At 36.8% G+C, this 14,291-nt stretch overlaps 1 protein-coding gene across 1 annotated transcript in view; it reads left to right on the plus strand.

Annotated features, from left to right (window-relative positions):
• Nucleotides 1-2,213: 2,213 nt before the first annotated feature.
• ZNF711 (zinc finger protein 711) overlaps nucleotides 2,214-14,291 on the plus strand; it is a 34,868-nt gene continuing 22,790 nt past the window's right edge. Inside the window, exons 1-6 of the mRNA XM_070290353.1 lie at nucleotides 2,214-2,333; nucleotides 7,481-7,537; nucleotides 9,084-9,505; nucleotides 11,233-11,360; nucleotides 12,205-12,461; nucleotides 12,835-12,939. Coding sequence (XP_070146454.1) covers nucleotides 12,861-12,939 — 79 coding nt within the window. The 5' untranslated portion in view covers nucleotides 2,214-2,333; nucleotides 7,481-7,537; nucleotides 9,084-9,505; ... (1 more) ...; nucleotides 12,205-12,461; nucleotides 12,835-12,860. The remainder of the gene's footprint in view (nucleotides 2,334-7,480; nucleotides 7,538-9,083; nucleotides 9,506-11,232; nucleotides 11,361-12,204; nucleotides 12,462-12,834; nucleotides 12,940-14,291) is intronic.

The raw sequence follows: 14,291 nt of genomic DNA on the forward strand, positions 1-14,291 counted from the left end.
GGGGGCAGACCTGTTAGGAAATTATTGCAGTAATCCAAGTAAGAGATGAATGATAGCGTGGAATATGGATGGAGAATACAAAAATTATTTAGAAAATTGAATCAATAGGATCTTTTAATGACTTCTCATTGTGAATAAAATAAAATATGAACTCACTACAGGGCCTTGAACAATCTAAGATATGCATGCTTTCAACTTCATCTTCCACTGCTCTCCCCTTCACCTACAACAATCCAGCCACATTAGCCTTGTTTCAATTTTTTAGGTGTATAAAGATTTTTCTGGTCTCAGGGTCTTCACATATGCTTGTTCTCTCTGGGATGCTCTTTCCTCAACTCTTCTTCTGACTAAAATTTTCTCAAATTTTAAGTCTCAGCCTAAATATCGCTTTCTTGGAGAGGTTTTATTTACCTGAACACTCACTCCTTTTCTCTCATAGCAGGTTCAACAAATTATATGTATTTCCTTGTTAGCTTGTTTTGTTTATTATCTGTATCTTTCAAGTAGAATGTAAGCTACAAAAGGTATCAAGCACATAGTAGGCACTCAAAGAATATGAATGAATAAATGAATGAATGAATGATGATGACATTTTATTTGTTTCCAGTTTGGGGCTATTTTGAATAATGCTGCTATAAATGTTCTTGGATATACTTTTGTTGCTGTTATTGTTGTGCTTACATATGCATTTCTGATGGGTGTATACATCGGAGAGGAATTGCTAGCTATCAGGGTATTCATATGTTCAGCTTTAGTAGATAGTGACAAAGTATTTTCCAAAGTGGTTGTCACATTATGGAAAATAGTATTTTATTTTTTATTTATTTTTAAAATTTATTTATTTATTATTTGAAGGATAATTGCTATACAGAATTGTGTTGTTTTCTGTCAAACCTCAACATGAATCAGCCATAGGTACTGATGATCACAAGTTGCCTAAATTTTACCTGGTCTGAAGTGGAATGGATTCCTATATAGGGATTCAAGATATGACAGGAAAATTTCAATTGTGTGCTAGAGCTATATGTACCGACTTACTAAGGCCATCTTTGGTACATTTCTTTCAAATCTGCATTCAGTAATGTCATACAAGGTTTCTATCTTCCCCCAGACTGTTTACCAGAACACCACTGGTGAAGCACAAAGTTTAAGCAAGTGTATGGCCACTCACAGATATTTAGCTTTGAATAAATCATTTCCAATTCCCAGAAAATGTAGGGTAAGGACATATTCAAATTGTTCTATTAGTAAAGATGTTAATAAGATTAATAAAAATAGCTAATATTTATTGAGTTCTAACTGTGTTTCAAGCATTGGACTGCAATTTATAAGGATTCTCTTTTAGTTCTCACATCAATTTCCACAACCCTATGAGGTAAAATACTATTTAAATCCACATTTTACAAATGAGGAATCTTGGCACAGAGTTTAAAAATTTTGTCCTTAGTCTCTAAAGTGGTAAGTGGTCCATATGAATTACTCCTCCTTAGGCTTAAATAGTGGATCTTTATAATCATGGAAGCTCCATGAGGGCAGAAACTGTCTTATACATATCTCTGTTGCCAGTGTCTGGAGATGCCTAGTACAAAATCCTTATTGAATAAATAGGTGAATAAATGTGTAAATATCTGCTTGACTGAATGAATAACTAATATTAGGCTTCTATGAATTAGGTTATTAAAGAATTAACTTAGTAATCTAATAGTTGTCCCTAGTAATTATATTTACTTGTTTTTTCATCTAATTCTGTCTTGAACCCATTCTAACCAGGCTTTTGTCCTAACCACTCTCACAAAAGATGATTGGTCAAGATCACCAATAACTTTCATACTGCTAAATCCAATCATCACTTACTAGCTTTTATCATAGTCAAAATATCTGTCAAAAGCATTTGATATTGATACAGTTGAGCATTCCTTGCATTTTCTGTAATTTTTTAAAAATAATTTTTAAATAAATTTCAAACAATTTAAACATTTTTCTTTTTTTACCAAACTTCTGCTTCCAGGTAAGATGGAGTCAACACATTCTTTCATTTACCTCCTACTGTATTAAAACATAAAATATGGACAGACAGCACAGAAAGCTGTTTGAGAACTCTGAAAAGCAAACAACAGCAAGAGGACCAGGGAAGAAAATCAGAGTTCAAAGTACCAGTGAATCAGTGATTAATTTACCCATTTTTACCCTCTCCCATATTCCCTGGCCTGCAGTTACTATAACTTGAAACTCAAAAGTGAGACCTGGGGATGCAGAGATAGAGAGCCATGAGCAATCCACCAGTTCTAGCTGGAAAGAGAAAAAGACAATTCCTAAAGCTCAAAGAGAGTAAGGTAAAATACCATTTGTTTTCTTCTTTCTCTCATTTTCTTCATTCTTCATTGATCCTACCAAATCAAGTCTTTGTTAAAACAAACATGTCAGTGTTCTATAGGATATAAATAAGACCCAGAATCTCAATGTAGTATCACTCAAATGTACAGGACACAAACTATTCAGGATATGAAGATCCATGAATATCTCCATTTACGTGGGAAATGAACATGTGCTACTCATGAGATGAAGATGTTGGAATTATCTAGTATTTGAAGCATCTTTAACAAAAATGTTCAAATAAGCAATCATAACACTCCTGAATCAAATATTAAAACAAGGCATCAGCAAACAAATAGAATGGGGCTTCCCTGGTGGCTCAGACAGTAAAGAATCTGCCTGCAATGCAGGAGACCTGAGTTTGATCCTTGGGTCAGGAAGATCTCCTGGAGAAGGGAATAGCTACCTAATCCAGTATCCTTGTCTGGAGAATTCCATAGACAGAGGAGCCTGGTGGGCTATAGTCCATGGGATTGCAAAGAGTCTGACATGACTGAGCAACTAATATTTTCACTCGCAAAGAAGTATAATATGCAAAGAAAAACCAAGTGGGAATTTTTGAACTGAAAAACTGAACTGAACTGAAAAAGACATTAACCAAAACAATTACAAACCCACAAAATTTCAGTTTCTGGATTTAATAGCAGAATAGAGATGACAGAGTAAGGAGTTAGTGAACTTGAAATTAGACTAATATAAATTATCCAATTTTAACAAAAAGAAAAAAGATTGAAAAAAAATGAATGAAGCCTTAGGGACCTGTAGGACAGCACAAAGTGTCTAAACTTTATATAATCAAAGTTTCATCAGGACAAGAAAAAATTATGGTGCTGAAAGAGTACTCAAAGAAATAAAGACTGAAAATGTTCCAAATGTGGCCAATTATCTGACATAAATATACAAATAAAAAGAAGCTGAGTGGACCCCAAACAGGAAAAACGCAAAAAATCCAAGTCTGGTCACATTATAATCAAAGTGTTCAAAGCTAAATACAAAGAACAATTGGAAATCAAATTTAAAAAGACACAACAGTTCCTCCAAAGGACTTAAGTATATATCTAATAAGGTATATATCTAACAAGACATGTATAGAAGTTGAATTCTGAAAAACACAAAATGCTGATGAAATAATCCAAGAAGATGTCAATAAATGAACATACTGAGTTATACGAATTAGCAGAATCAATGCAATAAAGATGTCAGTTTTCCTCAGAGATCTATAGATTCACAAAATACCAATCAAAATCCCAGCAGAATTTTTTATAGATATAGACAAGTTAATGTTAAAATAAAGGAGAAAAATAAAAAATATATAAGAAAGGAGACTATCTAATATCATTTTGAAAAAGAAAAACAAAGAAACAAAGTTGGGAAAATTACACTACCCAATTTTAGAAAATATTAAAAAAGCCAAAGTAATCAGATCAGTGTGGCATTGGTAAAAAACAAGATACAGATCTATGAAACCTAATAAATAGGACAGATATAAACCTACATAAATATGGCCATTTGATTTTTACAAATGTCCAAAATCTCTTTGGAGAAAGGATAGACTTTTTAATAAATGTTGTTGGAATCTTTGGTTGTCAATATGCATAAAAATGAACTTACAAGTCACACTTTATCCAAAGACTAACCCAAAATAGATCATAGATGTAAATGTAAAGCCCAAAACAATGAAACTTCTGGGAAAAAAAAAAAAAAACATAGGAGAAAATGTCTGTGAGCTGAAATGAGGCAAAGAATTCTTAGAATCCAAACTAAAGCACCATCTCTGAGCACCGAAGAATTGATGCTTTTGAACTGTGGTGTTGGAGAAGACTCTTGAGAGTCCCTTGGACTGCAAGGAGATCCAACCAGTCCATTCTGAAGGAGATCAGCCCTGGAATTTCTTTGGAAGGAATGATGCTGAAGCTGAAACTCCAATACTTTGGCCACCTCATGCGAAGAGTTGACTCATTGGAAAAGACTCTGATCCTGGGAGGGATTGGGGGCAGGAGAAGAAGGGGACGACAGAGGATGAGATGGCTGGATGGCATCACTGACTCGATGAACATGAGTTTGAGTGAACTCCAGGAGTTGGTGATGGACAGAGGCCTGGCGTGCTGCAATTCATGGAGTCACAGAGTCAGACACAACTGAACGACTAAACTAAACTGAACTGATACAAGAAAATATTGATAAATTGGACTTTATCAAATTAAAACATTTTTGCTCTGCCGAAGACATGGAAAGACAAAGAAAAGACCAGGTGACAATGGATAGAAAATATCTGCAACACATATCTGATACAGGACTTAAATCCACAAATATATATATTTTGAAAAATATGAAACTCAACAGCATGAAAAGATGGGTAAAGAACTTGAAAAGACACTTCACCATAGAGATTATGGCAAATGAGCATATGAAAGATATTTAGCAATATTAGCTATCAGACAAATGCAAATTAACACTGCAGTGAGATATCAGTACACATCTATTAGACCAGCTGAAATAAAAAACAGTGATGAACTTTCCTGGTGGTTCAGTGGTAAAGAATCCACCTGCCAATACAGGAGACATGGGTTCAATCCCTGATTATGGAAGATCCCACATGCTGTAGAGCAACTAAGTCCGTGTGGCACAGTTAAGCCCGTGTGCCGCAACTATTGATCCTGTGCTCTAGATAGAGCCCAGGAGCTGCAACTGCTGAAGCCTGCATGCTCCAGAGCACGTGGTCCACAATGAGAAGCTAGCGCAATGAGAAGCCTGCTCATGGCAACTAGAGAAAAGCCCATGCAGCAACGAAGACCCAGCACAACCAAAAATACATAAATAAATAAATATTTAAAAATAAACAGTGATAATACCAAATGCCAAACATGATGGGGAGAAACTGATTAGAGGGTTCAGGTGATGACAACCTGAACTAATTTATAGTTTTCCATCCCGTCTTTCATCTAATATTTCACCCACTGATGATTACTTCCTGAATCTGTGACTTCACTAAAGGTTGTAAAATGGTGATTTTCTACATTTATTTCTATGTTTATTCTATATTTATTATATTTCTTATGAAAAAGAACTTTCCCTCATCAACCTAGACTTATTTGGTTGTACTGAAATAGTCTGTATAGGAAAAGCAGAATAAAATACTGAGTTCCTTTCTTTTGATAATTGTCAGAGTAAGGGGTTGATGTTTTATTTACTTAAAATGGTATCGAATGAGATTTTTATCTTTGATGGGGTTTGGCAGGGTGATCTCTCTTTCTCTTTCAGTATCTTTAATAAACTCATGAGTTTTTACATATTCTACATGTTTCAGTCACTTAGTAATCATGCAGTTACTATCATTATTTGATGCTCATGTATTTTTGACATGATCCCATTAGTCTTTAGTGGCTTTCTTGCTCACTAACACAATATAACACAGTTTCATCTTATTTATTTCCTTTCAAATATAGAATTAGCTATTACCCTCAAGAAGTCTTGATACTTTTTTTGTAGCATAGTATTTAGAGATTTTGTGCATCATTTTGTATATTTTTAATCACGTGTGTTCAGTCGTGTCTGACTCTTTGCAATTTTTATCATAGATTAAAGGAAAATATTTGTAGTCAACGTTGATTTAAGCTGGTTTTCTTATAATGTTTTTGTTTAGCCGCTAAGCCATGTTTGACTCTTTTGGACTGATTGACCCAATGGACTGTGGCCTGTCAGGCTCCTCTGTCCATAGGATTTCCCAGGAAAGAATACTGGAGTGCGTTACCATTCCCTTCTTCAGGGGATCTTCCTGACCCAGGGAGTGAATCTGCGTTTCCTGCACTGCAGGTGGATCCTTTACCACTGAGCCACCAGGGAAGCCCCATTATAATGTTACTTAAACATAAATAATAGTAGAGCTCTGTATAAATAAATTTCTTAAGCTAACAGTCCTGATACAATTATAAAACCAAAATGATAAACAACAAAACTAATAAATTAACAGCATTAATTTAATTTTATGCATTAGATTGTTGTGCTGAAACTAAATTACTTTTCATAACACGACTATGACTCTGCAATGGCATATTGAGCATAGCTTATCTTATTGTATGCTGTGGGATGACTCACTTCCCCTAGCACTTTATTCTGACTATCAAGAAATTGTATTATGTACCACATACCTGGTATAGGACCTGACCACATAGTTTACAAAGTCTGATTTGTTCATTGCATATCAAACCTGAAACAACTAAAGTGGTACATTGATGTGCCTGTAAATACAAATACAAGTGTGAGTGTTGATGATGTATGATAGTGTTCATTTACAAAGTGGTCTTCTAGATGATCCTGAATATGCTTATGTTAATTTATTTTAGATTATTTCCTTGGGAGATGGTCAGGTGCCAGTTAAAGCAAGAAGGCTAAGAGTTTTCATAGAACAAGTTGAGGTTAAAGGGAATATATCTGATGACAAACTGTGATTCCAGAAGCACATTAGAAAGAAGAGACAGCAACACATAGTTTCTAAATGTACTATAGCAAAACACTATTAGTTGGCCACGGCTACCAAAGAAAGTAGAGGGAGTGAAGTGAGCAAGTTATAAAACAAAGTAAGCTACAAAGGATTTATAGTACCTAACGAATATTATTGGTTAATGTGAAACAGTAAAAAGCTGAAGCATGAATATAAAAGCAGTACTTATTTAAAATAATAGCACAAACAGCCATCCGTAATGTAGCATTTAATTTACCCTTCAAATAAACATTGACCAAAAAGCTAAAAGACATAACTTGGATGGTCTTCAACATTGTTGCCCAGCTGTGAGTCTTACAAGTCTCCTTCTCTCCTTGCTTGAATGTCATCCTTGACTTCTAGTGGGAATTTTACAGCAATGTTTAAACAGGGGAGTGAGATATCAGGTTTTTTTCTTTTGTTATGCAAGTGATCTCTGTGGTGATGTAGATTCTACATAGTAAAAGATAAGACTTTTAGCTGAGACTTGTAGCATATTTCTGAAATGAGTTAGGGGGCTATTGCAGAGTCCTATTTGTTGAGGGTCTCAATTGAAGTGAAAAGTGGAGTTGGGAGGCTTGATCTGAGACATTTTTTTTTTTCTGATTTGGTTATTTCTGATTTCAGGATTTGATGAGCAAATGGAAAAGATGAACAAGTTAAGAAGGTGTTACAGTAATCCAGGTGAAAAGGGATGTGAACCCGAACAAGGTAATGAGATTAGGAATGGAAAATTTTAAAAAAACCAGGATAAACTACACAGATATTAAGGAAGTAGAAGTCTCAGGACATTTTGATGGAAGAGATACTTGGAGAAAGAGGGAAGAGCAAGAATGATCTTCAGGTTTTAAAAATTATCTACTACAAGTTACTGTTCACAAAGGTTATTGATGTAAAAACCCCCACATCTTTCTCAGATTCTTCCATGTCCTATTAGAATTGTCACTGGGAGAAGATCTTTCAAATAGTATTTACCAGGGAACCCAATATAGAAACACATCACCTACAGGAATATACTCATAAAAAACAACTTTCTTTATCTAGGAGGGAAAATAAAAGTAAACAAATAACACCTACAGGGTCAGCAAACTACCATGCACAGGGCAAATCTGGATGGCTGCCTGTATTTTTAGTGGATTGAGATTAAGAATGATTTTTACATTTTTAAATAGTTTTTAAAAATTCAAAGAATAATAATTTTTCAAGACACTTTAAAATGACCAAATTCAAATGTCAATGCCCATAAATAAAGTTCAATGGGAACACAGCCATGCTCATTTGTGTACATACTGTCTATGGCTGCTTTGGGGCTACAGTTGCAGACTTAAATAGTTGACAGAGACCTTATAATCCTCAAAGCCTAAAATACGTATTACTTGGCTCTGCAAGTAGACAGTTTGTATACTCCCCGTCTTCTATTGCCCAGATACTGTGCCAGGGCTTTCATAGTGTGTCTCCTTTACGTTTCTCAAAACCTTTAATTGTATATTAGGTTATAGAGACCTGGAGAAATTATCTAGCTGACGGAGAAAAATAACATTCTTTGTTTGTAAAAATATTCAAATTATTTAGACAAATGTATTGTTACCTTCTCTTTCTTTTTAAAGGAGCGTATCCTTTCCCACCTTAAACACTGTTACTCAAAATGCTCAAGGTACCAAAGCTAAATTTTCAGAACATAAGGCCCTTTGCAAATGTATTCTTTTAGTCACATCGCATCACTCTTTTACCCACCCGTTACCACTGAATTTCTCCCATTTTGTTCAGACACAAGCTGAAAGTGACATAATCAAGAGACATTCGGTATTCACTTTTGGTCTTTTGGTCCCTTGTCTACTCTTCCTTTCTATGCTTTTCTTCGCTTTACTTTTTCCTACCACTAGGAAATAGAAGAGAAGGAAATGGCAACCCACTCCAATATTCTTGCCTAGAAAATTCCATGGATGGAGGAGCCTGGGAGGCTACAGTCCATGGGGTCACAAAGAGTCGGACACGACTGAGCGACTTCACGAGGAAATATAAAAAGAATGAAGGAGGGAAACTGCAAAATACGTAAGAGTTTCATTTCGGGGAAGCATACTTCTTATCACTCAGGTCAGCCTAACTGGTCAAGTCCTCGAGGGTAGGACTGTTTGGTTTTTTTTAAAACGTTATTCAACATCTACGAGAGGTTCAGTGGATGGCCATTCGGATACTGATTTCCCCACTTCCCCCTCTTCTTCTCCTTTAGAAATCCTGGAAAACAGAACATCTCCCCACGGAAACACCGCAGGGTCGCGCCAAGATCCAGGCTTGCGCACTGAGACTCGCCCGGCGCCGCAGCCTCGACTCGCAAGTCCGCGGGGTCTCCGGGCAGAAACCCAGCGCGGGCTTCTCGATCGATCGCGCGCGCGTGCGCGCTCCCCCCGCGGCCCCCTACCCTGCAGCAAGGGGAGCGTGACGTAATGCAACCTCAGCAAGTCAGGCGCGGTATAAAAGAGGACTAGGCGGCGCGCCTCCCAGACGCAGAGTAGCTTGTGATTGGCTCGAGCTGCGGAACCTCGGAAACCCGAATGTGAGGAGCTCGCTGATCCACAGCTGCCGCCCCCCCCCCCCCCCCCCCCGCAGAAAACCGGAGCGCGGTCAGAATCCAACTGGCGGCGGCCGCGGCAGGTAAGGAGACTCCTGAGAGAGTACAGGGACTTGAGTCGGCTGCTCTCAGTGTCGCTTGGTTGAGTTGAGGAGAGGCTCACACCCAGAGCGTAGTGTAGGGCGACAGGAACAATGGAAGTGGCGTCTAGTCCCTAAGCGTTCCCTCCCCTCGGCAGACAGTGTTTCTCCTCAGCAGCGGATGGCTGGGGGAATTGAGAGAATTACTTCTCTTTCAGCTGCCCTGTTTTCCCCCCAGGCCACAGCCCCCGGGGGCTAGAGCCGTCGTGGAGGCCGTCGGTGGTTTAGGGTGACGGGAAAATGGCGGAAAACAAAACGGTGAAGAATGCGGCGGCCCCCTGGCATTTTCTCTCGGCAACACTACCCCCCCCCACCACCCATTGCTCTCAGCTGCACTTCCCCCATCTCGCTCCCGCCCCCGTCTCCGCCAGCAGCGGTTGGTAACCTTGGAAAGCTCGGGGGATAACGGCGTTTGCGAGAGGGTGGCACCGAATCTGGCATTTTAGGGGCTAGGGAGCCGTCAGAGCCTAAGGTGGGGGTGGAGGCTGTGTGCGGCAACTGTCGCCTTCGCTAAAACACCACCATTTTGGTTCCCTGCCGCCGTCTCCCTTGTAGCGGGGCAAAGGGAGCAGGATGGTGAGGGGTTGGGCAGCACGGCGTGGGTAGTATCGGTGGCGACTGCTGCACCAAGTGAGGGAGGAGGGGAAAGGGTATTCTTGTCTCTTCGCTTTCTGCCTTTCCACTGCGAAGGTTCTCATTTGGTTGAAGATCCAGGGAGATGGGTAATGTATGGGAGGGCACGTGTGTGCGTTCTGTTCAGAATGATTGAAACTTGGCATGGTCGTGGGAAAGGGAGACTGATGCGGGAAGAGGGTTGCGTCCAAAGCTGCAATACTGCTAGTTGCCAGGGCTCCTTTGTCTCCTATCTCTGCTTATACTACTTTCACATTGTCTTGTTCTGCCGCCTTAGTATTTTTCTCCTGTCCCTCACCCTATTTACATCATCTAGAAGCTAGGCCCTGAAGAATCTGTTTAGAGGAGACGAATGAGAGTAAAATGTGTGTGTGTTGGGGGGGGGGTTGTTTTTTATTTTTGTCTTGCTTTGATTTTTGTTTTGTGATTTCTGCTCCACATAAACTGAGGGCAAGATGTTTTCTTGAAGAGTATTTGGTGGTTACTTCCATTCAAGAAGGATGTGAAATATACTCTTCAGAATACTGAGAAGCCTAGCTATATTGGCTACTGAATCCTTAATACACTGCTCTCATACCCCATTCGTTATTGATCTTATTGAAACTTTCTCTATGGGGAAAAAAAGGTGCTCCAGTTTATTTGATATTCTTACAGTGTGATAATTCCTGTAAGAGTTGCGCTATGTGTTAAAATTTTTACACTTCATTGAGCACTAGTGCAGATTTTTTTCCTATGGATTTGGCAAGAATAAAGCTTGCCCTTGGTTGGTTCTCTTACTTTCCAAAATAAAATGTTCCTAGTGATTTTTTAAATATGCTTTAGGAAAGATTTTGGTTTAATCAGATGGTCGGATTCTAAGTGAAGTAACGTTGTAGGTAGTTATTTCTGTTGGAATCCCTTTGGTTGCTTTTTAGGTTAACAGTTTTGAGCCAATCTCATCCTGTACATTAAAGTGTAAAGAAAAATTCTTAAGTTGTGTCAGAGATTTGGTTTAAAATGTTTTAAGATATCTAATTGTGAATGTATTTTTACAATAGGTAAAAAGAACGTTCTTCCAAAGAAAATAACGTAGTTCAGAAGGAAAAATAACAAAAACAAAATGCTGCAGATTTTATTTTACAATATGTAAGAAAATCTACAGTTTCTTCAGGATACTCATATTAAGGTGATTAACAAATTACTTCATGTTTTATTTAATAATTAAGCAAAATTAACTGTTTAAAACATTTTAAAGACATTTGTAATTGTTCTGTTGGTTATGTGATAAAGCAGTTATTCTAATTAAATTTAAAATAGTACACTGTTTTAAATGTTTGAAATAAGTCATTATGGCATTTTAATTTATCTCTCTGAAGACCCAGGTAGTTTGTGAACTCTCTTGACTTCATTTTGAAGGCAGAAAACAATGTGGTGTTTAAAAAAGATAACAAAAATACAGCTCAGAATGTGCTCACACATAAAGTAATTTTGTTTGAATCATTGTAATATACAGAGATGTCACCTACTGCTGTAGGATTTTGAGATACATGACTCAAATGTTGATAAAGATTACTCTGTGAGACTTTCCTGCCTTCTGTACACCTATAGAACTTTGAGGCAAGGAAAAAAAAAATCTTAGTGATCTCCTATACTTAAGAATAGATTAAGCCAAATCTATTAAACATTTCTAACTAAAAATGAGGAAATGTTCTATAAAATTGACAGATTTTTTTGGTTGATTTGCTTAGAAGCTTGTATCTGAGAGTAAAGTATACATATAGTTTTAAGAAATAACATTAAGGTACAACCTAATTTTAGGTTCCATACTATTTGGTGATCTTAAATATAGTATAAGTCATTTGAAATGAAATAGGTTGAGCCCTTGCTTCCAAAACTAGCATGAGGCTAGCATGGCTTTATTAATTATTAATGAAAAAATTTACAAGTTACAGTTACAAGTAAAAGCTATTCTGAAAGAACCAATTTGCTAAATGTTTGTATGTGATTGATCTTATCTCTACTACATTTAGGAAGCAGTCATGTTTCATGAGCCCTCAAAACTGTGAGCCAAGAGATTGTAGTAGAGTAAGGCAAGAAGTCCTTACTGGCTCAAAGAACTCCAGGGAAACTGGGATAGAACATTTTTCATTATAAGTAGAACCCCGGGAGCCAGAGGTGAAACACAAGTTTATCTGCAGAGCTACGCTGCAGAGCTGAGCTGGGTCTGGAAGAAATGGATGAGAGCCACTGGATGAAATGCACTAATACTAGACACCTGAGTCCTCTAGTAATGTATAAATACCCCAACTATTGTCTGTTGTCATCTTGTTCTTTTTCTTCCTATTTAATAACCTATATTTTAACTGGAACCTCAATACTACAATTTTGTTCTTTTGCTTGCGTCTATCACTTCCCTGTGGCTCATCACCCTTTGTGCTTCTTCTCCATTATCTTTGGTTTACTTCCACTGACCCTTCTTTTATTTATGGTTGTCACATAAAGCATAAAACAAGGTTTCTTTTGTTTGTTTGCTTTGTTTTCCTTTGTAATGAGATTTGCACACCTGGTTGAGAGGCACATTTTCAATTGCATTTTTCTCAAAACAATTGACTTTGACCTAAATGCATTTAAACTATTTTAAAAAAACACTTCTTTTACAGAGATTTGTGAATGAACTTTACTAAGTATGGATCCAGGTGGTGGAAGTCTTGGATTGCACACATCAGACTCTAGAATGGCCCATACCATGATTATGCAGGATTTTGGTAAAGCATTTTCTTTGTTGTATTTTTTTCTTTGTAACTAAATATCAAAACTCTATTGGGGAAGGGGATAATTACAATGAAAAATTGTTCCTTTACCAGGAAAATACATTTGTAGGGCTTATTTAAGTAAATCTATGTGCCAGTAGTCTAGTTAAAATCATTCTTATAATTTTGTGGGTAGATTGAAGTAAGGAAACTTGGAATATAGGGGCAATACATCATTAGACATGAAAAACAATTTATATAAATACAGCAGTTCTCATGTTAGAAAATGTTAAAATATAAAATACATTTTAAGTTGCATTGTTAATAAAGCTGGAAATGGAAGTACTTTCATCATTTCAAAGAAGTTAGATGCTTATATAGTGAGAGGAATATCTTGCACTAGGTGATTAATTATATTCTGATGCCATATACTTAGAAAGTTCTCATTGATAGCATTACCTTTTTCTTTTCTTGAAAAAAAAAAATCCCTGTTTTTTTGTGACCAGATTTTTCAGTGGCCTCTTAACAGTAGTCATTTTGATGAAAATGATAAGGCACCCTTAACAGCAAATAATCTGAATTTGGGCAAAGTCAGTCTGAATGATAGAAGAGAGAGGTATCTGAAGTATAAGTGGCAGTGATAGGGTGGTAAGAATTACAGAAAAGATCAAAGTGAGAGTAGAAGAGACAAATGGTAAATTGGGATAAAAAGTAAACAGAAACATGAGATATTGTGGAATGTTAAAGATATAATTAGAAATGGGAGACTACAAAGAGTGATACTTTGCTCAATTAAGAAAAGACTATACTATTTTTAGATAATATGGTTGAATATGTTATTTTGTCTCATGTTGTAAAGCCCATTGTAATGAGACTCAGAACTAGATTCTAGTCTTGGCAGTCCTATTAATTATCTATGTAAACTTAGGCAAATTACTTAATTCACTTTTATGAGTGGGTTGGGCTAGATAACATTTACTGTCCTCTCCAGATTTAATGTGGTGGTAGTTGTAGTTAATTGACGATACAAAAAGGAATCATGGATTTACTCTGCTTAAAGAATTAGAAATGAATTGTTTGACTGTAGATGACCTAGAAGTGATTTTAGGTGGAAAAAGTATGGGAATGAACTCTAGAAGAAGGCAAAAGCCTGAGGTATAAGAAATTTTAAAAATAATTTTGTGAATTCCTTGCAAGAGATAAGTTTTTCAAATTGTAGAACACTTGAAATTCAGTATAATAAGTTTATAATAATTTTCGGTATAATAAGCTTAACTTTTTACCTTTTAAAAATAAGGTATTTTTTAATCTTTTTGTTTTGGGGTATAGCCGATTAACAATATTGTGATGGTTTCAGGTGAACAGCA

This window comes from Ovis canadensis, chromosome X, assembly GCF_042477335.2.
Source record: "Ovis canadensis isolate MfBH-ARS-UI-01 breed Bighorn chromosome X, ARS-UI_OviCan_v2, whole genome shotgun sequence".
NCBI classification, from domain to species: Eukaryota; Metazoa; Chordata; class Mammalia; order Artiodactyla; family Bovidae; genus Ovis; species Ovis canadensis.